The sequence below is a fragment of the Copadichromis virginalis genome, linkage group LG9 (assembly GCF_057382275.1).
Source record: "Copadichromis virginalis isolate Kocher_CV1m ecotype Utaka linkage group LG9, C_Virginalis_male_GT1.1, whole genome shotgun sequence".
NCBI lineage: Eukaryota > Metazoa > Chordata > Actinopteri > Cichliformes > Cichlidae > Copadichromis > Copadichromis virginalis.
The window spans coordinates 22,980,337-23,006,587 of NC_140626.1; the positions used below are offsets into that span (position 1 = coordinate 22,980,337).

The following is a 26,251-nucleotide window of genomic DNA, read 5'->3' on the forward strand; positions in this document are numbered from 1 at the left end:
TGCAGGACCAGGCACGTAACCGTTTGGAGACTGTCTGGAGTCTGTCTGAAATAGATAAAATTGAAAATGGACTTTTAGATATCTGTGTTCATTTACAAGGAAGCCGCCTGTTGGAAAATGGGATCTTTGCTCTCCTCCTCGAGCGCCTTCGCCCACCAGTCGCCACGCTCTGGCAAAAATGTATATTTTTTTTCTAGATAAACGTTGTGAAAGTTTTTTCTTCTGCAGTCTATCAGGAGACAGCTCTTTATGCACAGGTAGGTACGGCAAGCGTCAGAGTGAGAGTTGCCCAGTGTACTGCAGCATTACACAGCTGGTTTTTATTTTATTTTATTTTTTATTTATTTTTTAAATTCATTTTTAACCTGTTTATTTGTGAATGTTAGCTATGTGTTTTTGACTAAAAAATAAAAAAATAAAAAAAACAGAAAACAGTTAAATTGCAGACCTTAAAATCTAAGGCAGCTTGTTTTACGTAGCAGACTGTAAAAAATAATAAAATAACGCATATTGTGATATTTTTATTTACTTGTATAAATTCGACTAGCAGTAGCTTCTTTTGTTGTGGAGGCTTCACCTCATTCACTACTTCAGGAAGACGCGCAGGTGATGCACCTTTGCTGACGTGAGGTTGTTGATTAACCCCATGCGCGCTTTAGCTACCTGTTAGTCAGCAGACACCTGAAGGCAAATGCTGCCTTCGGTGGACTCTTCTATTCTCAGTTTAACCCTTTCAGCTACACTGACAAAAAAAAGACCACATTTTTGGTTACAATGCATTTCTTTTGCAAGTAGACGCACATTTACGGAATCTAAATTCGTATATGTGACTACAGGGTAGTGGAAAATGAACACTGTATGAATTCTTTTTCTTCTTTTCCTATCTTTGCTTGTGCTCTGCAGGGAATCACCCTTCAGCCCTGGAGTTCAAGAGGAGTGCACCATCCAGAAGGCAGCCTACAAGAGCACAGAAAGGTTGGTTGCTGTGCGCATTAGGCTAAGATAGAGATTTTTGAACTGACTTATAGTGTGGGTTGATGTTATGCAGGATGTTGTTAGCTGTGTAAATTAACTGAAAATTTTCCTCAAAACATGATATTAATATTTGAATTCTAAAAGTTTTCAGAATTTGACCTGAACTTCTCCCTTTTGTAGCTTCAAAGTATAATAAAACACTTACTGTGGATAAAAAAAATACATCTAGAAATCTATACTATATTCAAAATGCACACATATTTTAATAAATGTAATAAATATGGCTACAGTATTGCACCAAACTGAAATCCCTACGTGTGCTTTTAAACATCTTTTGTAGCCCAGCCTGGATGAATTTGGTTTGACCACCGAAAGATGTCTTTGTCAAACAGTTTCTTATCCTAAAACACAAGACTTTACAGAAAACAGAAATATTGGTAAGGCTTTAACAACACGATCAAAGTAATCTGTGTGCCACTGTGGCTGTGTGCCTGATGTGCTGCTGCCACAGACTAGTCTAGACACTTTTCCTCCTTCACTGCAGTTGTCTGCAGACAGTGCGGTCATATGACTTGGGGAGAATTCCTCCCTCCTTTCAGTGTCTGCTCTTTTAGGGCAAGATGGCTGCTAAAGTATTGTTGCAACCCATGACGTATATATGAATCAACGTAAAGGAGGAAAACGGTGGCAAAAATGGTCACACGTCTTGTTATAAATGACAACAAGGTAGAAGGGGTAGTGAATATCAGCTCTTTTCACAGATTTTTTTTCAAACCTACATTTATTGTAATCGTCAGCTCAGTTATTTCTTCGGTCGATTATTGATTGTTACTAGTTAGCATCCTTGGATCAGTGCAACCCAGTAAATGGAAAGTTGCAATGTTTTTGTGCAGTTCTTGACTATCTGAGAGCTTTCCTCCCCACTTCTTTCTCTTCTGCTGCATGCCGGTCTTTTATAGGGGCGCTTGGTAGCCATTTTGTCTGATTCATCACTGCATAAGGCTTGCAGGGTATTCCAAAATTTGTCGTGCAACTACTCAGCATTTCTGAGCATTTGGCCCAGCACCTTCAGAAGGCTGTGGTCTCAACAGGAATACGCAGTACAAAATGCAGTTGTGTTCCAGTGTTGTTGAAAATGAAATTTGAGAGTGTGAATGTTTATATTTTTGTGTTCATAAAAAATCCAGCGAGTCTTAGACAAATAGTTTACTAAAAAGTAACCTAACATAGGAGAAAGCATTACTTGGAATAACGATGTAGTCTGTAAGATTATACTTTAGTTTTTATGATTTGTAATTTTTTATTTTAAAGCTTTTGTCGCTTTAGACTTGAATGAGTCTTGTATTAACAGCCAGTGTGTTCATACCACAGGTAGTGCTGTAAAGTGGGATGCACGATAACAGAAGAAAAAAAAAGTGTACAATGTCTTTGGGAGATGCATTGCTTCACCTGAAGTGGATATTGATTTATAACAGTGGTATTACGCTATTGAAAAATTATAGCTGCGGTAGTAATGCTTTACAGAATCCTCTTTAAAGAGAGGGAGGCAGGCAGTATTAACTTTGACTTGTAAAAGTGCTTCAAGCTTTCCTCTGACATTACGAGTTATTTCCACTGCTTAAGTCTGTGATGTTTATCTGTTTGCCATATCAGTGACCAGCCTGGACAGATCTCTTCATTAACACCTACTTAGTGCATACTCTTCTGATGTCTGACGGCTTCTTTAGTCTCATCCTTTTCAGGTGTTTTTGTGAGCTTGTTGATCATGTAGCCACATATAAAACATGCAGTATTTTTGCAGGCCTGTCCCTAACCTGAACCAGTGTCTGACAAAAAATGATTGGAAATGCAATTAGAAAGGTAAGAAATGCGCGCAAAGCAGTCTTATATTTCTTTTTGATACCTTTTAAAATAAATAAATAAATATGTGATTTACCTACAGTAGCACAATAGCACAGAATAGCGAGCCATTTTGGGGGTGTATGCCACACAGAATAATACGTTACTGATTCATTTTCAGATTTTTTTTGTTCTTTTTTTTTTGTAATGCAGTTTTAGTGAAATGTCTTACTTATTATTTGTAACTGTGACCACAATATTAATTAAATGAGTATTTATTTAATCACTACTACCTCCAATCAAACTGTAAATTAAAGCGATGCATCGCTTAAAGCTAACTTCAAATAAAATCATTCCTAAATTATGTATCTGTAATTGTGTCAGCTACCATAAAGTGAATAACGATTGCAGCTTAAGTGTTTCCGCACAATTACGATTTGTTTTTAAACTGTTTCAGCCACACTTACCGTCTAGCCAATATGGCATTTATGTGTGGGGACTTTTTAGCCGCAGACTTAGTTGGAATAGTTTGAAGAAAGCTGTGATAAACAAGAAAAAAACAAAGTGTTTAATTTAATCCTTGGCATTTCAGTTTTCTGCTATGTTCTGTGTGGTGCAAAAGAATGTGAGCGTTGACTAAGACACACAGTTGTCCTGTAATGCTTTTTTTCCCCTTTCATTTTCACAGGAGAGCCCTGGTTTCTTGAAGTCTGTCATGCCTTCATATGTTTGACCCTGAAGTATACCCGCCCAAATGGTAAGATCTGTGTTGACCTGTTCATTAGAGCACATTTGGGCACGTTTAAAGTTGAGAAAAGCAATTCAAGGAATGCTTTAAGGTGCTGCAGTGAGTGAATGCGATTGCCTGAGGGAAATATCAGTCCGCTGCACACCAGCATTTCCAGAGCTTGAGCTCCTGCCTGCAATGCCAGTTCTGCATGATATGATGGTGAGACTTGGCTAATCAAATCCACTGCTGTCATTCACTATTTTTTTATTTTATTTTTTTACCAACACACATTTTTGATCTCTTCATAATATAATCATAGATATGGATCTTATAAGTTATACTTGAGGCGTTGACTGGAAAATGCTGATGCAAGAGGCGCTCTGAATCTTCATACTGTTTTTCTATTGGATGATTGTCTCCACCCACAAGTGCAGTCACGAGGTCTAGCATCATGATGATGTCTGGGAAAAACAGGCTTTTCGTGGGTTATTTCTGTGCACATACAAACTAAAATCTGAGCCTGTTTCAAAGCATTGCTCTGTACAGCAGCAGCACCTGCCATTGTCTCCTGTAAATGGTGGGATGTTTAGCTCACCAGGCTTTTGCTACGCAATGACGCAGTTTCCTTTGACAATGGTGTGTCATTTTTTTTTCTTTTCAAATCAAGGTTTTCTCTGTATTTAAGATGTCTCCTGGCAGTCTGCCAAAACATGGATCCATTTCCCTTTTCTGCTCTAACAGCTGCACAGCTGTGACCCTCAGCCGGTCTTAGCCATCGATATCGCAAAGCCATCAACGTCCATCTTAGGTTTAGGCACTGGCAAAAGAGAAGAACTGTAATGTAGCACGTAGAAAAGGAAATCTGAGCTCTCAGCATAAATCCTAACAGAAAACGGCACAACTTGTATGAACTAAAACTTTCCAGTCAAAGAGATTTATGGGTATATGTGAAACGTACTTTTAGCGTAGTGGTAGTAGTATTTTAGTTTGTCTTTTAAAGTTTTAATTTTTGTTCAGTGCAGTGTGTTTTTTCTTATTGCCGTAATGCTTTCTTTTTTCATTTTCAAATGTTTAAATTGACTTTCAAATGTTTTTGATGCCACGTTTAAGATGATTTACTGAAAATGCTCATCACCTCAGATTTAAATCAAAAGTATTAATTAAGCGCCAGCGTAATATATTCTAATAACGTACTATTAAAAGTTTAACATGGAATACATGCTTTAAAACGTGCAATACACATATTTTGTTATTTGTTATTTATTGAAGTCTATCAGACTTAAATGACGATCACTAAGTCACGCCATGTAAATGATCATTCGAGAGAAGATTCTGAAGCAATAAATGTTTGTTTGATTTTTGATTTTAAATTTTATTTGCTCTGTAAATTGTCGAAAAGTTATAGGCATTCGGCGATAATAAAAACGTGCATTAACATAATACATTTACACGATTAATAAAATGTTTTTTTTCCAGCGTGTTGTGCATCTTAAACCTTTTATATTTTTTGTAATAAAATTTTAGCGGCATTAACGGTTTGATAGCAAATTTATTTCTGATTTGTACGATTATTACGCATTGTTAGTATTTATTGAAGTTATTTTTAATCGTTTATTTAAACACAGTTCGTTTTTATTTTATTGAGCAGAGTGTATAAATCTCTAAAATGTAATGAGTGTAATAAAATATTGTTTGTATATTATAGAATAGTATAGAAAAGTTATGCTTATTGACGCTAAATTATATTAGCGCGATATAGTGTTGTATTTTTGTGTGTGTTAGATTTCAGTCAGGCTCTTATAAGTGATGCATCTTTTTAATGAAGTTGTATTAGCTAATGACTGCACTGGAAAGTAAAGTCCACCCATTGCAACGTTTATTTTAAATGTACTGTATAAAACGATGTAGAACTGCTAGTTTGTCTTACGAAACTATTTAGTTAACCTTTACCCACCCACTAAATACTTGTTTTCCTCCACTTATGTAAAGCCACACTGTATTCTGATGCCATGTAACACAGCAGTGGCTGTCAGTAACATTAAGCTGGGTCTGTGCTTTGTTGCCATTAAAATAGAGAGAGGAAAAGGGACTTTGGATTTATGCATGTGTTTAGGTGTTATGAGGCCAGGAGGCAGGTCAGAATTACCAAACCTATAGATTAATGTCAGACCTGTTAGATTTTGTTAAAAAAATAATTAAATGAATTTTAAAAATGAGCCATGCTAAACCATATTAAGTTCAGCTTATGCATGCAGGTGGTTTAGATAGTTTCCACTTGAAATTATGATTACTAAAACGAAATTATTTCAGCTGAAATCCTGATTGCGTTGAACACTTATTAATATTTATTATTAGTTCATTTGACTGCAGATGCTTTTGTTAATAAGCCTAAATTGTTTTCACCGTTTTGATCCAATGTTACTTTTCAAAATGTTTCTTTAAGTGGTTCCATTAAACCTTAATAACAGAATAATAAAAAGCTGTTTATCTGGTGAATTTTTCTGTCGCTTTGAGCCAAAATAACATTTTTGAAGTATTGAATTGATCTTAGGTCAACAGTAGGATCTTGGCTTGGAGATAACAGACCTTTTTTTTTTTTTTTTTAAGTTTTCTTTTATTTTAAATCACTAAAGAATCACAGTCGGCACACACTCACTGAGGTTGGGAATGTAATCTGCAGCCACAACATCATATCACATGAATATTAGTTCTTCATTAGCAGAAGGCTGCCTGCCTGAAATTCCACATTGACTTCAATGTAAATGTCACGGTTATTTCTGAGAGTTGTGAAGGTAAGTAAATAACCTCTTTTCGTTGACTGGAGTGTGTTTGCTTGCATTTGTTACAACTAGCTGTGATCCAGCCAGTCTTAAGATGTGCACACGCAGCATGTCTGTTCCCACTCAGCTGCGTTGCATTGACAGCTTCAGCAGTACTTCCTGGTTTCATTTGATTGCAAAACCACCTCTGACTTTTAAATGGAGTGTGCTCATTTACAACACCCTCATAAACGATACAAACAAGGTCATAGGGCCTGGTGATCACTGTTTGACTGCACTGCAAGGCTGTGTGCTTGCTTATAGTGAGCAACAGCCTCAATAAGTACTTACCTTCTGGGAGGAAACTTTTGGGTTGAGGTGAACTTCTGCTTGTGTAACTCTTTCTCTGAGATGTCAACACATAAGATTTTACAGTGGACTACGGCTTTGAAAATGACCTTAGTTATACAGTTTGTTTGTGTCAAAAGACATGTATGCTTTTACAGTAGTGTTTAACATGTTGCACAATGCTTTTTGGAGATTTTATTGTTCGTAACAGTATTCGGCTTTCTAATGAAGGTTTGAACGTGCAGTAAATAGTATACCAGTGCAATAGTCACTATATAAAGCTTGACTCGTATCATTATTAAAGGACAGATTTTTGTAATTAGGAAGACAAAACACATTCTTATTGTGACGAGTTATTAGATATTGTTTTGTGCATATTTTAATCAAGACATCTTCTAAAATTGATAGCTGCTTGGTTGATCAGCTACTATCACCATGAGTGAGTATAAACATCTGGTAAGATGATAATATGGCAGTTCGAGAGTCCTCCTTGCCTCCGTGTAATATAGTACACATCGCCATCGTCTACAAATTTTGGTTATTTTAACAAAAGACATACTTGGGGTAAAGTGTAACTTGTTGCATTAACTTTATATTCACAAAAATGAAGATGTAAGAATAAATCTGCAAAATACTTTTATAGTGAAAAGTCAGAAACGTCATTTGTGGAGTAGCCAGTAGTTTGGTGCAAATAGTATGTAGAGCAGATCGGTGTGTATGTTACTGCTTTATATTTTTGTCATTTGTTTCATATCTTACAAAAACTGCTTCGTTAACATACAAAAGCATTAAAATTTCACCACTGCGGTGGCTTTGGTAAAAGTTTCCCTCAAAGCTGGATTTCTGAGACTTGAGGGTGCACTTGCATTTTTCCCTAATTGGGTCTTATTTGAACACACCTGGAATACCTGCTTTCATTCTGCCATTTGACCTTTTGTGAATTAAGACGGCAAGACAGAGTTAGAGCTCATCAACCCTGCGGTACATCATACTGAGGGAAGGCTGCACCATGACTAATTAGTAAATCTCACTTCTCTCTAAGGTGAAAAACTGATTTCCTTTGCAGAGTTTGGGGGTTGATGAGTAAATACCCACCTGCACTAAGTTGCAGTAACCTAATAAGTCTCCCTGGACTTTGAAAGTGAATATTTCATATTTCACTTATCTCCAACAGCTTTTCTGCATGTCTCATATCTGACTCCCAAACCTTAAAAGATGGGTAAGACTGCACCCACAGACTGCAGGATCTCTCTGTCACACAATGGCGTGGAAAGGTCAGGCCTAATGAAGTCGGGGGTTTGACCCCTAGTATTCAGTGACTTTGCATGGGCTCCCATCCCACTGCTGCAACCATGCCGGTTAATCCCTTTTTGATCCTAATTGATAGGCATTAACATGATCCTTATCCAGGAGCTGTGTTTTGTCTTCCACAGCCCTTCTCTCTGGGTGTCAGTGACACAAAGTGTGAAAGCGTTAAACCAAATGTGAAATTGATATTTTTCATGTTTGTGTGCTTAAACTCAGGCTGGGTTTTATGAACACTCACGCAGAAGTCCTCAGTGTTCAATGTTTTGCCCTTTGAGACTCTTAACAGGACTTAGCATATAACCTCTGGAATCCGACTGTGATGTGAATGGTACCAGCCCATTTCCAGTTTGTTTTCCTTTGAGTCCTTTTATCTTCATTGCTAGGTGATTGCTTCCTTTAACTATTTACTAATTACCCTCTTTAAAATGTTTGCACAGTCTTTAAGTCAGGGTACATGTCACTTTTATGAAAGCACAGATGCTGCAAGACTTCAGAAATGCAGGCGGCATCAGTTCTTCAGGGTTTCTTTTGACTTTGATTTTATTAGTCTAGTATTATATAAGATTCGTTTTTTTAAATTCCAGCTGTCAATTTCCAACTCTAAAAATACTTAACTTTAAATATTAGAACTCTCGCTACACACTAATCATTTACATTACTTATTGTAGTTTGACTTTATTCACAATAGCAATCAGAAGTCATCGCACACATTTGTAAATTAGAAAAACGCCTTTACTAAACACTTGATGTACATTTGAGTAATTGCTCATTACATTACATATTTTCCAAAGGTGTGTCCTTTTAATTTCCTTGCATCTACAAACTAGCGGCACATAAATCTGTTGTGTTACACGATGTTTTACAAGCGACATTAAAGGGGTATTTTATTTGTATTTGTTTGTAAAACTACCGAGTAAAGCAAATAGCAAAGTTTTCTTTGGGCTCAGCAGTATTCGAGTTTTCTGCAAAAGTTTTGCTTATGTTAATGTTTAATGTGTATGAGAATTTTCTTCCAAATGCATTGAAACCTTGTGCTGTCATAAAAACACTGATTTAAAAAGTTAGGTTCTGACTGCTGTGCGCTTTGAATTAGTCACCTTTATATTAGATTTACACGTAGATGTTTTACATTTAATGTATTGGTGAACATTTTCCCACTGCTCCAACGTCACAATTGTTCCCCTAAAAACTGCATTATGCTTTTAATCTATGGTCTCTAATGTGAAAAACTTATTGTAGGAACCTTTTTCTCCCATTGTGCATTGCATGAACTTTACTTAAATGCACTTAAAAAAAAATTTGTAGAGACATTTCATCCTTTAAAAACAAAAAAACCCCACCAGAAAACAAAAATCTGTTTTTAAATGTTCTATTTCTTTCCTAATATTAAGATTTAGTTCCTTCTTTAAGCTTAGTAAACCTCATCTGTCTGCAAAACCAAAAGAAGGCTTCAGGTTTTTTGGACAACCATATGTTAAATATTTATTTATTTTGAACACTACACTCAAATCTGCACAATTAAGAAGCATGTCTCGCCATTTCGCTACTGTGCTCAGCAGTGTGCATCAACCCACTTTAGCTGTAAAATGCCAGGTGTCATGTTGGTTCTTGTTGGTTTCACACAGCGACTCAAGTCCCTCCCTGGAATGCATTTCTCATGTCTCCATAGGATTGAGTGCTATTTCAGCTTGTTTGTTGCAGTCAATAATGAGTACTCTGTAAGGCCTGATGACATAATTTTAGGGATTGCTAAAGGAAAAAACTCATTATGGAGCTAAGACGGTACAGACTGGGACGGCGCACATGTACTCCACATGACTGGCACCACCTGCCCTCTATATGTTACACTCGCTTCTCTTATCCCACTGAGCTAGTGTCTGCCAGTTATGTGCAACCCCCAGCAGACACCCATGCAGTGACTCAGTGGTGGGTTGGGCTTTACTGTGTTGCTGTTATTTAGATTTGCTTTAGCCACAGGTAAACAAGTTTGTAGATGATTTGGTGGATTGAAAGGTCAGTCAACGACAGCAACAGGAAGTGTACTCTCCTTAGTGAGATAGAAAGATTAGAGAGTCAGTGCACTGTAGAGAGTTTTTCTCATGTTTGTTGTCTAAAGAAGCTTTGTTTTCTTGCATTTTGTCTGACACGTTTTTTTCTGAGATGGTAGCAATTTTCAGCAAGTGTGTGACTATTTGCTGTGCAGTATGAAGAGTTTGCTTAGTTCTGGTTGTAGCTGTTTTCTTTCTACTTATTTTTTTCTCCTAGTTGGAAAAATAATGGGGAGGTAGTTCATGTACAGTAAAATGAACAGTGCAGTAACCAGCTCTAACATTTATGACAGTGTTGCACTGGTTCAGGACATGCAAATAATAATTATCTGTAATTGTCATGCTGTGTGGATGGTAATTGGCTAACAGCTCTATCGTGCATGTGATTGGTGCACATTTAATGTAAATTTTAACGTTTCCTTGATTGAGAGGTATTTACGGTATAGCAGTAATTGCCATCCTGGAGCATGCAAACCTTAAAAAAACCTGACAGATTCCACATTTTGACTGTAGCTGTCCTGTAATTTGATATTCTTGTCTATAACTGCCTTTATTAATAATTGCAAAGCCAAAAAGTACTTCTTGAGACAACAAAAAGCAAAGAAAATCAACCACGAATTTGTGCATGTGCATTTGTGTTTGCCTGTGTTATAGAGGTTTGACTTTCAGCTTGAAGGAAGCGACATCATTACACTTTTACAGCATTGGCAATTGAGTGACTGAGCCATATTTATACATGTCAAATTCTGGTCTAAATGCACATCAATGCAGTCTGTCTTTAGCATTTTAGAGCAGTTATACCTGTATGTATCAGAGTGACATGTCTGAAGTTTAAAACTTTGGAGTGTTTATTAAAAATAAAACAAACTCTTATTTTGATATCTTATTTTACTCTGGAGCTTTACACATCACAGCGCCTCACCACCTTCGTTTATTCTCTTCATATTGTTTTGATATGAACAGCTTTTTCTAGAAATGACACAGATGAAAATATCATCTTGCAGGATGTTGCTGCATCACAGCAGGGATAAGAGGAGCTTGTTGTCATGTGTGGAGTTGGTCTTTTAAGACATTGAAGTCGACGGTAATTTCCACTCCTCTCTGGATTTAGCTGTCAGAATTCCTACCAGCAGACTTCCATTTGCATTCAGTTCATTTTTATGAATTAGCTGGTGTATTTATAGCCTCTGACCATTTTCGACAGCTTAGATGTGGATCACTTAGTGTGCAGCCATATTTTTTAATTATTTGGTTGTGTTCACGCACATTTTACTTATTTGTATGATGTTTAAAACATAAAACTAGAGTGGGATTTAGGTTGAGTTCCTAAAAGAAAACAAGAAGAGTGAAGCATATGAAGAAAAGATGGAAAAGGTTGGAAAACAATCTTTGTATAAAACTTGCACTATGTAAGACCAGCCATATATTTGCAGAATGGCTCTAAAATTAAAAGAAAACTGAAAAAGAAACTTTATTTAAAACTTTTCTTCAGGTTCATTGGATATTAAATCATCATTTTCTCCCGGCACTAGCATTATTTCATATTTCCTACATCCCTTTTATTCATATTTAAACTTTTGGTGATTAAACCTTAAATAAAAGCATTAAATTAAAACACAATGCTAAGCTCTTGATCTGTGAAGATGGAGTTTAAAGAGGCAGCAATGCTAAATAATCAAAGTGCGGATTGATGGACAGTATTTGATTGGCGAGCCTTTTAGCAGCTTTGGGCCTAAACAAGTTATCTAATGTAATGACTAATGTTTGAAGTTGGGTTTCATGCTGTGCTTTTTCCACATTGCAGTTGCATTTTTATTTTAAAAAATAAATCAGTTTTCTTAACATAGCTGTTAGTCCCAAGTGGGGAGACTGCTCAATCTAACTTTACTTCTCAATGCTGCACATTGTCCTTTCTCCTGACAGAAGCATTCAAGATCAAGGGCAGCATCACCTTTGCCACTAATGAGGTTGTTTATTCCCCCAAATTTCCTTGTGGACTTAAACTGAGAGGAAAAACGGGCCATGCATAGCAGAGCACATAATTAGCATTAGCAAAACAGAGCTCCAAAAGTCCCATTTTATAGAATAGGTGACAGCAGGATCCCATGTTTCTTACCTAAATTGCCTGTATGTTTACACTTTGGACAAAAGTGTATTTAATTGTAATAGGTCATAATCTTTGAAAAAAAATAGTTTCAGAACTTCCCGTTGCTTTATTTTAGAGTCAACATTTTTAGGACTTTAATTAGAGAAATTAATTTCAGATTTTCCCAAATTTACAAAGATTTCTCAGTAATAAACAATATTTTTTCAATGGTGACTATCCATATAAGATATTACTGTGCTCTTTACTTGGACTCTGTAATAAATGACACTATAACAATGTGCTAACTGCTAGTCAGTAGCATTTTTTCTTCTCTTTCAAGGCAACTTGAGCTGCAAATAGGCCAAATCATCTTTGACATCAGCTGCATCAATGTTTTTTTGCTTTGTTTGAATCGTGGGCATTCAAAAGTCACGACATGCAAAATAGAAACTCATCTGATGAAGACGACTAAGTACTAAAAACGAACTACTAGGGATACGACAGACAGAGTACACAGTGTCTGTGGTTGCAAATCAATTAGCAATCAACCTAATGTGTTGAAAATCCTTTTGAATTCCCAATACATTGGCTTTTTTCGTGCAGTGGTGCCTGACGTACTCTGCCCTGGATTATTTATCTTAATTTCTATTGACTAGATTGTATTACCAGTTCAGAACTGTCATATATTTTAATGTTTTTAATCTAATTTCCATTACGAATGAGTTTAACCTGATCAAGGGCCTTTGGCGTTGTATATCTTCCAATAATAGTGATGATGATATATGTGTGGCACTTTTCTCTAGCTGGTGCACAGGCAGAATACCATTTCCAGGCCTCTACTCAGAGCCCATGTACACTGCTTTATTTGCTGATGTAGATTGGGTTCCAATCTCTGCGTAAATGTGAGGCTTTACTGTATGTTTGCTTATCTGTCCAGCCATCCCATCTATTCAAACAGATTTCCTTTTATTTAAAGCTGTGTGCTGGCTGGGCTTTTTATCCCTAGGACTTTTTCTGTTATTTTGGGACCAGATGGCGAGGGGCACGGAAGCGCCTCTTTTGTCTGGGTGCTTCTTTTGAAAAGAGGTTGTCGTTCCCTAATGTAATCAGCAGCACCGGAAGGGTCCATTTTGGGCCGTGAAAGAAGACAATTGGGTCTGGACACCTCTAGCTTACAGAAATGTAGAGTTCATCTCTCGACCCTGCCCCCTTTGACCAAGGCCCTGGCATGAAGGATGCTGATCTTTGATCAGTGGAGGGTGGAGGTGCTGATCCGACCTCATGAGGGCCAAAGGGCACCCCCCTCCACCCCGTTGCCCTGTTTACCCTGTACTTGGCTACTGCTGACACCTCCTTCCGGAAGAAGCCAGGGGGTAGTGGGTTGGGTTGGGCATGGTGCGGGGGTGTACCATGACCTGTCTAGACACAGTTGTTGTTTGTTGCCCTGGTGTTGCCAAGGGGGACACGGTGAACTTTGACCTCAACTGTAGTTGGTTAGGAGCTACTTTGGTCATCCAAGGAAGACATTTTTTTTTCTTTTTAATTTCAGGGTTGGAGGTGGGGAAATGAGGCGGGGTATGGATGTGACCTACATAATGCGCAATCTGCTTTCAGAAACCACAGGCATGAATTTGTTGGCAAAACTGGTTTTATTTTTTTATTCATTTAATTATTTGCTAGTTATATTATATGATAATTTCAGTTGGGTCACAAAATGGAAGACTTGTATTGTGATTTTGCTGTTTACTGGATGCACTTTTGGATGTTTTCTTCATCATACACAGTAAGTAATCTTAAAATTTCATTTACAAATGTGATATTCAGTCAATAAATTGGAGGTAAAACCAATAGAAATATTAATTAAACTCTTACTTACAAAAACTGACTACTAACATAAGCTGTTTTTGTGTGAAGCATCAGTCTTTAGGCCCTTTATTTATTTTAATTTATTGGAAAGCACTTTGGTTTTAAATGTGTTATATAAATTCAATTTAGTTACTTGCTTAGTTTTAACAAATGCTGAGTAGCACTTGTCTGTCCGAGCGGCTTTAATGCCTTCTTGTTAAGCGAGAGACAGATTTTCTGTGTGGTTACACATTGTTATGCTCGTATGTTGCTCGACCTTTTTCACATTTTTAATTTTATATTTCAGTTGCTCAAATTAATATCCGGCACAGTGTTTCTCTTTATCTCTGCTTACTCAGAGCTTATACATAGATAATTCCTTGGAAAAGATTTAAACATAATCTGGAAACCAAAGAAGACAAACACTGAAAAGTAGTAATGAAGAGTTTGAATTTTAAAAACGCAAATCAGATCTTGTCTAGAATTTTTATGCCAATATGCACAAATGTCTAGATTTTTTTTTCTTTGTTCCTTTTTAAAAACAAACAAACCCCAAAACAAACTATTTTAATAGGCTTAGAAGAAAATAATTAGCACCATTATTCCTTAATGGGAATGTTTCACCACAGACACAGTGAAATGTTTCTTTTATTATTTACCACATGTCGCTCTTTATCCTATGCCTACAGTCGCTGATTTTGGCCTGAACCAGAACATAGCCTAATGTGTGAACTGGCTTTGATGTTGAGGCCGTTTCTCAGGAGTGGGTGTAGCGATTCCACCATCATGGCCGCCACTTCCAACCCCGCCCTCTCGCCTGCCACTCAGGAACAGTTAAAATGGCAGCACGCAGCAAAATGAGTGAGAGGGAGAAAGAGGGAAACGCCCACTACTGTGAGCTAAGGCACAGTCGACTGAGCTGTAGCTCGCCTCGTATGCCAGCTCAAAGCGAGATCATTATTTTTTGGTGTTTTCAGTCGTCTGAGTACAATGTGAATCCGAAAATGTCTAGACGGGAACACGCTGCTGAAATCACTGAATAGTTAGCAAATTTTGTCACAGATTCATCCGCCATCTGTATTTTACTGTAATGCTCTATTTTGAGCAACAGTTTGTGAGAAATTTTACTCAAAACAATCATATATTCTTCTTTATGAGCTGATTTCAAAACTTGTAATAGGGCTAATATGATTAGCGAACCCTTCGTATGCAGTATTTTATTAGGCGTTACACTTACTACACTGTAATTGAACATGAACATGCTCTTTGGCGTGCTGCCATTCTTCATGTTTTTGGCTACAGGTTTATACAACTGCTTATGGGCTCTGTGTGATTAACACAGGATTTTCTGCTGTGTACTATCTAAAGATGTTAAAAAAACAAAACAAAAAACCCTAAAATATTCATATTTTACTCATAATATGTATTTGTTTGTACTGCACGCATTGGCCACTGCATCATTTGTATTCTGAAGTGATACAGTACAGTATTTCAGCGAGCATATTCATTTTTAATGTTGACAGAACAAAGTAGTGCGATCAGTGATTTTTGAAACCCTTTGCTCTTAAACAGCTCTGTGAATGTGCTTATTATGTCATCTAACTAATACCAATTAAAGGCTGTACGCTACACCAACCCAGTGCTGTTTCAATGAGCTTGAGACCCTTTTAAAATGGCTCACAGAGCATAGATGGATATAACCAATCTCAGTAAACTGGCTGAAATTAAGCATTATACCCAATCATTTTAAACCTTTGCAGGACTGGCAGCTTCTTCTTAACAGCTCTATTGCAAGGCACTCTACATCCAAACTGCAGTGTGGAAAATTTAAAGGTAAATGTCCAAATTTTTATTTTTAGCTCTTCCTACTTTCGCTGAATGACAGTTTATTATGATCCTCTTGGTGTGAATGTGTTTATTTCCTTTCCACAGTGCAGGGAGCTAGCTGGTGTACTAGGAGGAAGATGTCATGCTAAGGATGGGTTTTGGTGATGATGTTGCTACTGTTGATGCAGCATCGAGCTCTCACTTTGTGCCTCTGTCAGCTATGATCCGTAACCACAAAGTGAGTGACAGGCCAGTCCCTGGGGAAAGCAAGGGGGCCTGAGGTGAGTCAGATGTATCCTTGACCCTGTCTGGCTGTGTGTCAGCGAGCAACACAAACTCTGTATAAAAAAAAAAGAAAAAGAAAAAGAAAAAAGGCCAAAACTGGCATGACTGTACATTGTACATCTTTATTTAGTATGTAGAAGAAGAATGTAGGAGAAACAGAACCAACCTGAGTTTTTCTGTTAAGTGGATCCGTTTTTTTGTTGTTGCTAGACTCATTTTGAAATTATAATGAAGCGCACATTACAAATTGATGCCTTTGATACCTTTGTGTGCATTTCTCTTCCACCAGAGTGCTGATGTTTTAATCTTGGCTTTGTGATGTTGTTACAGACCTGTTTTAGACAAACTCAGCACAAATTTTGTATACACTGTTTACTCCAGTGCATTACATATGGCTTAAATAACACATTCATGCAAGGAAACATAAATCTGTTCATTACTGAGGGTAAATTTTACTCAGGTTTGAAGTTGCAAAGTGGCATATTCACTCAAATTAGCATTTTGATTTTTTTCACTTAAAATAACTGAAGCTGATGATTGAGAAAATCTTTATTAATATAGCTGTTGTACAGGATATGTGGTCAAATGGTAGAAAAATGTTCCACTGTTAATCAGCTGCAGCACTAGGTGTTGCAATACTTAAAGATGGTGTAACGTTTGTACACGATGAACTCAAAATGAGGGGCCTGGAAAATGTTATCCACATCTCAGGATTTCTTATTAGAGCAAATACCTGATCAGTTTGAGAAGGTGTCCAATTGAGAAGAAATTTTTGAATTTATTGAATTGCGATAAAATATCTGTTTTATTTCTGGCCTTTTTTTGTTATATTCATGTACTGACAAATTTAAAAATATATAGATTTTAGACTTTTAATCAGATAAAACTGTTAATCTGATGATAATGTTTAAGCATTTTGTGTTTGGGGATTTTGTGTATCTAATGTCTGAACAATAAATGATCAATGCAAAATTTAAAGAATATAATGATGATTAGTGAAAATAATTTTTGTAGTTGCTGCTTTTAGGTGTAAATGTACATTCAGAAATTGATATCTGCAGATGTTCCAAAAGAAAACATTGTGTTTTGTGCCATGCAAGATATTTGCTTCCACTTGCCAAAAAAGATGACCCATAAGACATATTAGGAAATTATTTTAAAAGTTGGTGTTTTTTTTTTAGTTCTAAAGTGCTTATTGTAATATTTTGTAGCAGCAATCAAAGACAAGAGTTCATCCAAAGCCGTAGTCAGTGTTACACCAGACGCATTCTGCAAAAGACATGATTCAACTTAAGGTGCAACTGCAAGAAATGATGTATTTATGTTAAATTAAATGTAAGATAACTATGACCGTAATATTAAATAACTTTTTATTAATAAACATTTCCTATTCTATAATTGCTTCTCTTATTTTGTTCCTATATTTCTTTTACCATCTTTTTGTTAAAAATATATGACACATCCATAAATCCACCAGTATAGAGAACAAGCTGTGCAACTCATGCTGTGTTAAAAACAACTTTGTGAAATTTGAACGCAGCATAAAATTTGGTCTCGCTGAGCAGAAAACATTACTTTAGGAAACAAATATGGTAGCTACATGGGAAAAGGTGCATTGATGTTTTTTCTTTTTCCTGAATTTCTTCAAGTGAACAAAAAGAATCTTTGCTTAAAAGTCTTGCATCTTCTTTCTTTTTTTTCAAGGGTCACTCAAACACGGTGTGTGAAATGAGAGTTGCCTGGGTGTGACTTCTCCAGAAAGCATCCGCTTGCTATTGTCTGCCTAGTCAACTTCTGCAGGCCCCAGCACCCTGACTTCCATACATGAGAGATCAAGGGTTACCAAGGTGCTTTTGAGAAAGAAGGGCTCAGTGTGAGAGGGGACAAACCAGTCCACAAAATACTCATTTCCTTTGCATGTTAGGTGCCCTAGTGGGGATTCAGCCGGGGTCACTGACACAGTTTTTCTTTTTTCCATCGTTGTTCTTAATGAAAACTGTTGCTTGCCTTTTCACTGCCTTTTCACTGCTATCTGCTGCCCTGTACAGTATGTGGCTCGATAATACGGTGAGTTTGTCCAAAAGAAAGTTTGTTCAGACTCTGACTGTTTATCCGGTGCCAGACAGAGGCACCTCATGTAGAAAAGGTAAAAGTAGTTCTGTCCACCTCTCATTCTTGCCAAAAAAGTTCAGCCACTGAGCCACAGCATTAACTTGTATTCTAACAAGATTAAAATATATTCGTCCTGGGGATTAGCATAGTTAGGTGTCCTTTTGCCTCTTTTTTTTCCTGCACTGGTGCGGTGACAGTGGGCTTTGATCTGTGTTGCGAGGCAAGAGTCCTGGCTTGGACCTAGCCATTCGAGTGCCAAGTGTGAAATTGGCCTGATGTCATCCCCATTCTTCACCTTTTACATCTTTCACCACTTTAATTATGTTTCCGCCACAAAGCCCAGGCAGCTCTGAGCAGATTCCACTCTGGCCGTAGGAAGCATTTAGAAACTGTGGGTAAATGACACAGTAGGGGAGGGGGAGGATGGTGGGAGAGGTCATAGCAGGATGGGGCCCTTTTGTGTGTAGAGGTAGACATTGATACTTTCCTGATGTATCCTGCACCCACTTCCATTTTTTACAACATGAGAACTCTCTAAAATTGTCTGCAGTACTGAATAAAATTGCTTTTATCCCAGGCATTTTTAAGAGTTTCTGCAGAGATTTTTATCTCTGTGTTACCTCCCCAGCTTTACACGGTCATATATGGTATTTTGGCAGCAATGCAAGACTTTTCTGAACCATGAGGAGCCTCAAAAAAGGACCGCTGGTGGTCATTTGACCACCTGAATCTCTACTTCCCAATACGAGACAAATTATTCTCAGATAAAACCTTTTGTTCCAGGAAAGAAGTGCCCATGCAGCCTAACAGCTTTAGCTTTTGTTCATGCGCTGGTGTCCCTATCTGAACTTCAGGGGAGCTTCTCTGCCTGTGAATATTTTGATGAAGCTTCCTATTGATGCGCTGAATGAAGGATCAAAACAACAGGGCTGCGTGCGCATGTGAGGAGGAACACAATTGAATGGAGTATTTGGATGTGTGTGTGTGTGTGTGTGTGCCATGCAAGAATAAAATAAACCAAGTGATACTGAGATGTGTGTGTGTGTGTGTGTGTGTGTGTGTGTGTGTGTGTGTGTGTGTGTGTGTGTGTGTGTGTGTGAGACAGAGTATGAGTTGGCGAGTGAAAAAGCTGTGTGTGGAGAATGGGTTACTGAGGGGCGGGAGGGGGAAACCAGCCACCTGCAGCCATGACAGGCTTTGACCTTCATTGCTCTCTCTCTCACTCTCTCTCTCCCCCTCTTGCACTCACCCCTCCCTCCCCTACCCTCTCTCGCTCTCTCCCTTCGACTCCAATTTCTTCCTTGTGATAGAAGCACAGGCTCTTTTCAGAAGCAACGAGGAACACTGACCGTCTCAAAGACAGTGCTGGGTGCAGCCCTATTTGCTCTAATGCTAGTCACTGGCCGTTAGACATGGCGTTCAAAGACTAGTGGTGCAAGTATGGAAATGCAGATAAGGCATTGTTGAGGAAACATGCCTGGGAATTGTTCAAGGCTTTCCCTTGCATAATATTTGAAGCTTTTGCAAATGTTTTAATCTCAAAACCCATGATTCTGATTTTCAGCGACGATTCTGAACATAAACAAGTGTGTGTTTGCATGGAAAGGACTGCTGTGCTGTGCAAATGAATAATGTCTGTAATTTTCTTTAAAAAGAGCAAATGCCATGTTTTAGCTTGTAATGTATTTGTTTTTTCTTCAAGTTATGATGTGTGCACACTATCAGGAGAGACCGAAGGTCCCGTTTGCTGTTCTATCCAGGCCTCGGCTAATGCTTATGGGTTTTAGAGCACCATACAGAGTTCAGAAACATGTTTGTGTATAATCTTCAAGGTTTATTTACTCTTCTTCTGCAGTTTTCAGGTGGCAGTTAATTACACAATTAATACATGATACAAATTATGTACATTTATACCAAAGAATACTTCCAACATAAAATAAAAAATAGCATTGTATTCTACAACTCTGTGTTGTAATTTTATTTAAACATGTTCATATATAGATAGATATACGCTGATGAGTAAATTCACAATGTCGTACCAGCGGTTTTTCATAAAGGCATTAAACTTGAGTAGTCTGCATTTGAAGTAATACTGCTTCTCTGATTCGGCACAGTTCTGTTTCATAAAAAGTTCACACTTGAACTTTAAGGCAAAGTGTGTTTTCTGTTTGGTGGATTTTAATTCACACACACTTTTTGCAGATACACAACAAAAAGACTTTGAAAGGCAAATAATCCACAATTTGGTATGGATACAGTCTGAAACTTAGCTCGATCATACTTTCGTTGATAAAGACCAAAGTTTTATAAACACAGTTATTTGCCCAAGTACAACAAATTGCAGCTTTCATGCAAAAGGCCCCATAAACAATTTTTCATTCACAAAAAAAAGAACCCAAAAGAAAACAAAAGAAAACAAAAAGAAGTTATTGCAAGATAAACAAGCAGTGTAAACACCTCAGATATCTACTCTAAAGCAACACTGGTCATTGGATAGATTTTTTTTGTCAATATAATCTATATAAATACACATATGAAGTCCTTTCAACAACGATAAGAGATTTCCAACATTTGTAATACAGTCACTGACGGATTTGCCTTCTTTTTATGATATATGGATATGCAATAAAAATGTATATAGAGAAAGATTTAACAAGAACATCCAATAACCTGCATTTCTAGAAGATACTCGTGAGAGTGCGCAAAAATCGGCGTCATCATTGTCTTTATGCTACGGAGTTGTTTCTGTGACGTAATAGGCAGCATTATAGCCTTCGCTTAGCTACAAAAAATGATTCGTATTGCTATTTAAAACTATAATAGCTGCACTGATGCATTGGTATAACGAATGGAATACGCACATAATATTTGTTTAAAGGCTATGAGATGACCACAAGCATAAGCAAGGCCTAAATTAGCATTTTAGTTAAGTGGTGTGTTAGAGAGAGAAAAATCCCTACCTCTCCCGGTCACTTGTAAGAAACTGTGAATTTAAAAAAAAAGTATCAAAATTCAGAGTCTGCCCGATTAGTTTTGCAGCTGACACGCAACACCTTCTTCTGCCTATTTTACATCAAACACAATCAACCCTCCCTCCCCCAAAAAACCCAACAAGCATGGAAGATAAAAACCGCGTTAGCATTTATTTAAATTCACAGTAGCCTGGATGCAGCAGAAAAATATTCTTTGGACTTAAAGTTTGCTTACTTCACTGACAAATCCAAACGTCAGGTGCCAGTTAGTAAAATGTGAAACGATGACAATCATGGGTAGCAGTAATCCTATACGGTATATAAAAATGAAGGGAGTAAGCGTTTGTACCTCAGGGGGGGTTGTTGGGGTTGAGCTTGGGCTGGGCTGGGTTGGGGGACAACAAACAATGAAAACATACCTTTATACAACATCTTTTATAGACGTGATATTGCAGAAATATCTCTCTTTTTTTCAAACAATTTATGCTGGTATACTCTATACACTGGCCCTTTATTCGGTGAAATTATTGCATTGTAGGCTTGTCTAAACCTCCCATATAACGAAAAAGCACTATAATATTCCCATAGGAACATACAGAGACCTATGGTAGCATTAGAATTCCTGTAGGGACTCGAAGTAGTAGCGATCTTATTCTTACTTTTTTTTTTGTAGTATTGTATTTTTAACGGTGCCCTGGACGCGATGTACATCTGTAGGCTACTGAGTTAGCGTTGAGTAATAGTAATAGTACTTTGTAGTATTTTTATCTGCTGTGGCATCATTAAATATTCCTGTAAGTAGAGTTTTTTTTCTCTGTGATATCTCTATAAAAATCTATAATAGGATTACTATAGGTTCTTTTTCGTCAGGAGGCTGCTTTTACTTCTCTGGAAATCAATCGCTGTCTGATTTTTCGTCTTTCGACGTGACGGTGGAGTGATTGTACAGTCCCTGTGCCATCAGGTGCAAGGCCAGAGAGTTTTTAGCGCCGCTAGCCTTCTTGATTTTGGCCCTCTTGTTCTGAAACCAGATCTTGATCTGGGATTCGTTCAGGCCCAGTTCCTGCGCCAGGTTCTGTCGCCTCTGCTCCGTCAGATACCGATTTGTCTGAAACTCCGATTTGAGTCTTTGCAGCTGTTCTGCTGTGAAGGCCGTCCGTGGTCGCTTGTCCTCTTTGCTGGTCGTTTTCTTCTTTGGTTTCCGAGATCTTGGCCCTGTAGTGTGGGGAGGTGGGAGGTGGGGTTCACAGATACACATGTATGGGTTTGTCAGCATCCGAACACGAGAAGAATAAAAGAGAATAAAATCATAATAAAAGATACACTGCCCATTATCAGAGCTGTTTTATAAAGTTCAGAAACTATTTTGATTCATTTTTTCTTATTTATGTATTCAAATCCTCAATCAACATATGATCTCTACACTGTTGTGCTAATTTGTATTCACAGCAGTGCCTACAAACCCGTGCGTAAAGCGTATTTTATAATAATCTAGATTTTATAAAGCTTATTTAACACCCCCCCCCCCCCCCCCCCCCCCCATGCAATAAGTATGAAAACAAATGGCTCTGTGTCTTACTGCTCTGGTCACCGTGCCTTTTAAAAAAATCGCAAAATAAGTGTGAATTAACTGACAAAACATTTTTAGAAACTTGTAAAATCTGAACAGGGATGCTTGTTAAATGTTGACAAAGCAGAAACAAAACCTTCCCTTCCCCCCTCTGTTTTTATCCCTCTTCCCGGCTTACACATACTACGTATGGATACACACACACACACACACACACACGAACACACACAAACTCTGGAGCAATGTGAAATTATTAGCATAAAGCATCTCTGACACAACTCAGCCACTGTTTAGCAGGTTGGCTGAAAAAAAAAAACAGGATCAATTTCAGTGAAGCTACTTTGCATTTTAGTTTTTGTGGGCCACTTGAAAAGCTCCTCAGTGGACAAACGTGAACAGAATGTGAGCAGCACACATTAGATACACATTAATTTTCCGTCTGGATGGAGGCCTGTTTTGTGTAGCCGCTTGCTGTCTGTGTTCGGTCGCCTCCTCCAAACAGCGCGGAAAACATTAATGAAACTACTTAATACGAGTCGAACCTCCATGAATCAACGTGCATGATGTGTGTGCCCATAACCCCCCCCCCCCCCCCCCCCCCCCAATAAAAACCTGCAGCTCTACAACTCGGTAGTAGTCGCCTACGCCACTCTATATGGCGTTACATAATGCATGAGAACAAGTTGTACTCCACTTTTTTTGACAGACACTTAGAAAAATACACGAGCTGTTAACCTTGCTTGCTAGATGAGAAGCGACTTTCCACGCGTTCTTGTAACTGAAGATTAGAAAAAAAATACCACCAAGCTCTCTACTGGCCAGCGTGTAGCCTACAAGTCCTACTGCAGCCATCATTTGAAAGCATATGCATATTTAATTCACCTCAAACAACTTCTGCAACGCGTTTAAAGAGCAACACGTCCACGCAAAGTGCACTAAATATTCATTTGGAGCAAATTCTTTGGAAGACACGCAGCTGCTTATTTTTAATGGAAGTAGGACTCCGATATTATCATATTCATAACAACGTGAAACTGATGACTGCTTGAATGTGAGATTTTCAGACAAAAATTTAAATTTCTGTGCAATACAGAAATTGAATATATACATTCAATTTCTGTATTTTTAGTATTTAAAATATTTATATCTTTTTTTAGGGAAAAAAAGACATGATCTCCGCTCTGTCATTTGCATTAAAATTGCCCCTCGCCAAAAGCTTTTCATGTTGTGTTTTTCCGCTCTGTAAATTCACACCTTGTTATTGTCTTCCTGTGGATATTATTCCTGCGTTAAATAATTTTTGATGATTTTCTTTTGTGTGTGTGCAAATTCTCAGCCTGCTCTGCACAGCACGGTTCGCTTCTCTACTCTCGAGAAGTCGGTCAAGGCATTCGGGGTCAGTGTTACGGGGTATTTCAGGTTACCGAGAACGCGGTATAGAAAATTTAAAAAAACGCACACCAACCTGAAGAAGGCCTATCCGAGTATCTGGTGCAGTAGACCCAGGCTGGCCACAGCATGGGCTGAGACCTGGATGGGTTTGAGCTGGCTTGGGAACTGTCTGAGTCTGAGCTTAGGCACTGGTCTCCATTCTCCCCGCGGGGTTTCAGGGGCTCCTCGGCGGCTATAGCAGGCTTCTTGGTCCCGGTAACCGTGTGTGGAGTGGAGGTCCCTTCTGCTGGCACAGTGCTCCCCACCGGTTCGGTCTGAGGGGCGGTTGGGCTGTTGTGGCTCTCCCGCGACGCAAGGCTACTCTCTTCGCGGTTTGCGCCACCGTCCTTTTTCCGTCCGAAATCCGGCCGCAGGATGTTGTCGATGAAAAAATTGGTGACCCGGTGAGGGATCTGCAGGTTCTCCGGCGCCTGTAAGAGGGGAAGGATGGCTCTGTTTGATTCGTCCGCCGACTCCTGCCGCTCCACCACATCTCTGTTGCCGTGATCATTTTCTTCCATACTGATTCACTTTCCCCCGCTTTACTCTCTTTAACCCTTTTATCGCTCTCCCCGTTGCAATAAAATTCGCGAACAACTTTAGGGGAATTAGACTGCAAAAACTGCACGAGTAAAATAAATAAAAAAGAAAACTCAAATACTAGTGAGTACCTCGGACACCATGCAAAGCCTTGCGACTGTGTCCTCTGAGAAAAGCATACTTTTTGACATATATCCCCCCAATCTCGGGTTACAACTGATCTCGCACAGCTAAAACATTTGCCATTTGCGCACCATCCAATTTAGTGTCATCCAATATCAGCGTGCTCGGTAATGCCTACACCTAAACTAAACTAAGGGTAAATAAAGAGGCTCCTAAACTGATGCTCTAATACTCTCACTCTGGAGTTTTGTTCTTATTTTCAATACGAGCCCCCCGAGTGACGTTTTCCCACCGTCCTCCCAGACACGTGCCTTGGACCAATGGGACGGCAGAAACCAGGCCACGTGACGCAGGCTCCAGAGCAGTCTACAAACGCCCATCCTCTCCTTAGTAAAAGAGAAAGAGTGCTGGACTAAAAGAGAAGAGACCTAATTTAAATCCAAGGCATGCACCCACATACTCACAATATTTCATCAGTGTTTATGAACCTGTGACTTATTTTATTCTATTTTGGGGCGCTTTGGGGTTTTCAATTTAAAAACGCCATGCATGTCGGTTTTTGTCGTGTATATTAAAACAATAGGACACTGGAGCATCGGTTGTCAAATTGAGCTGCGGGGACCCCCGGGGTTCCTTGCTTGCAGGGCAAGCAGGGATTCCCAATAACACAAGTAGCAAATTTTTTACTATATAGGCCATTTATACACGTGTATATATATATTTTTTTATTCAATAGCATTTTTATAACTATAAAGTTTAATTTTCGACACTTTTACGCACGTCCGCAATTAAATACAGTTTCATTCTAACATAATAAGAAGTGATGATTTACTCATATGAAGGCAAATGAGACGGAATTTTAACAAAATGGCTAACTGGTCCAATGCAGACATGCGTGGGGATGCGTGATATGAAGATCTTTGAGGCGAGTTTTAAAATGCCATCTGAAAACACTACAACAATAAAATAACTACTTGTTGAGTTTATACATTACAATTGAGCTTTATTGAATGTAGTTAGAGCACTGGTAAGGTCAACTAAGGCTTGAGAACACTCCGTCCTGGCCAAGGTTAAATGCGGATAGCCTTTTTTCTGGGTGTCTACGTGCTCATATTTTCACCTAAAAGTAATGTATGTGTGTTTACTTTAAAAATGCAACTTAATCTCCGAGCATTTATGCCCTTTATCCCCCAAATAAACAGCAGATTTTCTGTTTACTCGTCACTGATGTGCAGGGTGGTCGGATGTGTCATGTTGCTTTCAGTCGCCTCATAACTGGCAACAAATTGCATCAAAACTAAAACGTGACAGCCAAAAGAGTCTTCCCTGTCTGCTTTCAAACGCACGGGGAAGTGCGCTGAGTATTTTTGATGTTCTCATGTTCGCCTGTCGTGACGCTGCGGTCGACCAAGAACTGGGTCCATATCCCTTTAAAAGAAATCAGTGATGCAAA

General features: G+C 38.3%; 1 protein-coding gene and 1 long non-coding RNA gene across 3 annotated transcripts; one reads left to right on the top strand and one right to left on the bottom strand.

The window, feature by feature from the left end:
* Window positions 1–20,277, top strand: LOC146701863 (uncharacterized). Of its 2 annotated transcripts, XR_014922243.1 has the most exons (7): window positions 1–257; window positions 904–975; window positions 2,777–2,835; window positions 3,503–3,571; window positions 15,699–15,771; window positions 15,871–16,046; window positions 17,755–20,277. It is a non-coding gene; the product is annotated as an uncharacterized LOC146701863 (long non-coding RNA). The 2 variants fall into 2 exon arrangements; XR_014922242.1 differs by lacking the exon at window positions 17,755–20,277 and having other exon boundaries at window positions 15,871–17,744.
* Window positions 19,984–25,071, bottom strand: en2a (engrailed homeobox 2a). The gene is made up of 2 exons (XM_085468257.1): window positions 24,170–25,071; window positions 19,984–22,349 (listed from the first exon to the last, which is right to left on the bottom strand). Exons 1-2 carry the CDS (start codon window positions 24,654–24,656, stop codon window positions 22,030–22,032), a joined length of 807 nt encoding a protein of 268 aa, XP_085324383.1. The 5' UTR covers window positions 24,657–25,071; the 3' UTR covers window positions 19,984–22,029.
* Window positions 25,072–26,251: the final 1,180 nt, after the last annotated feature.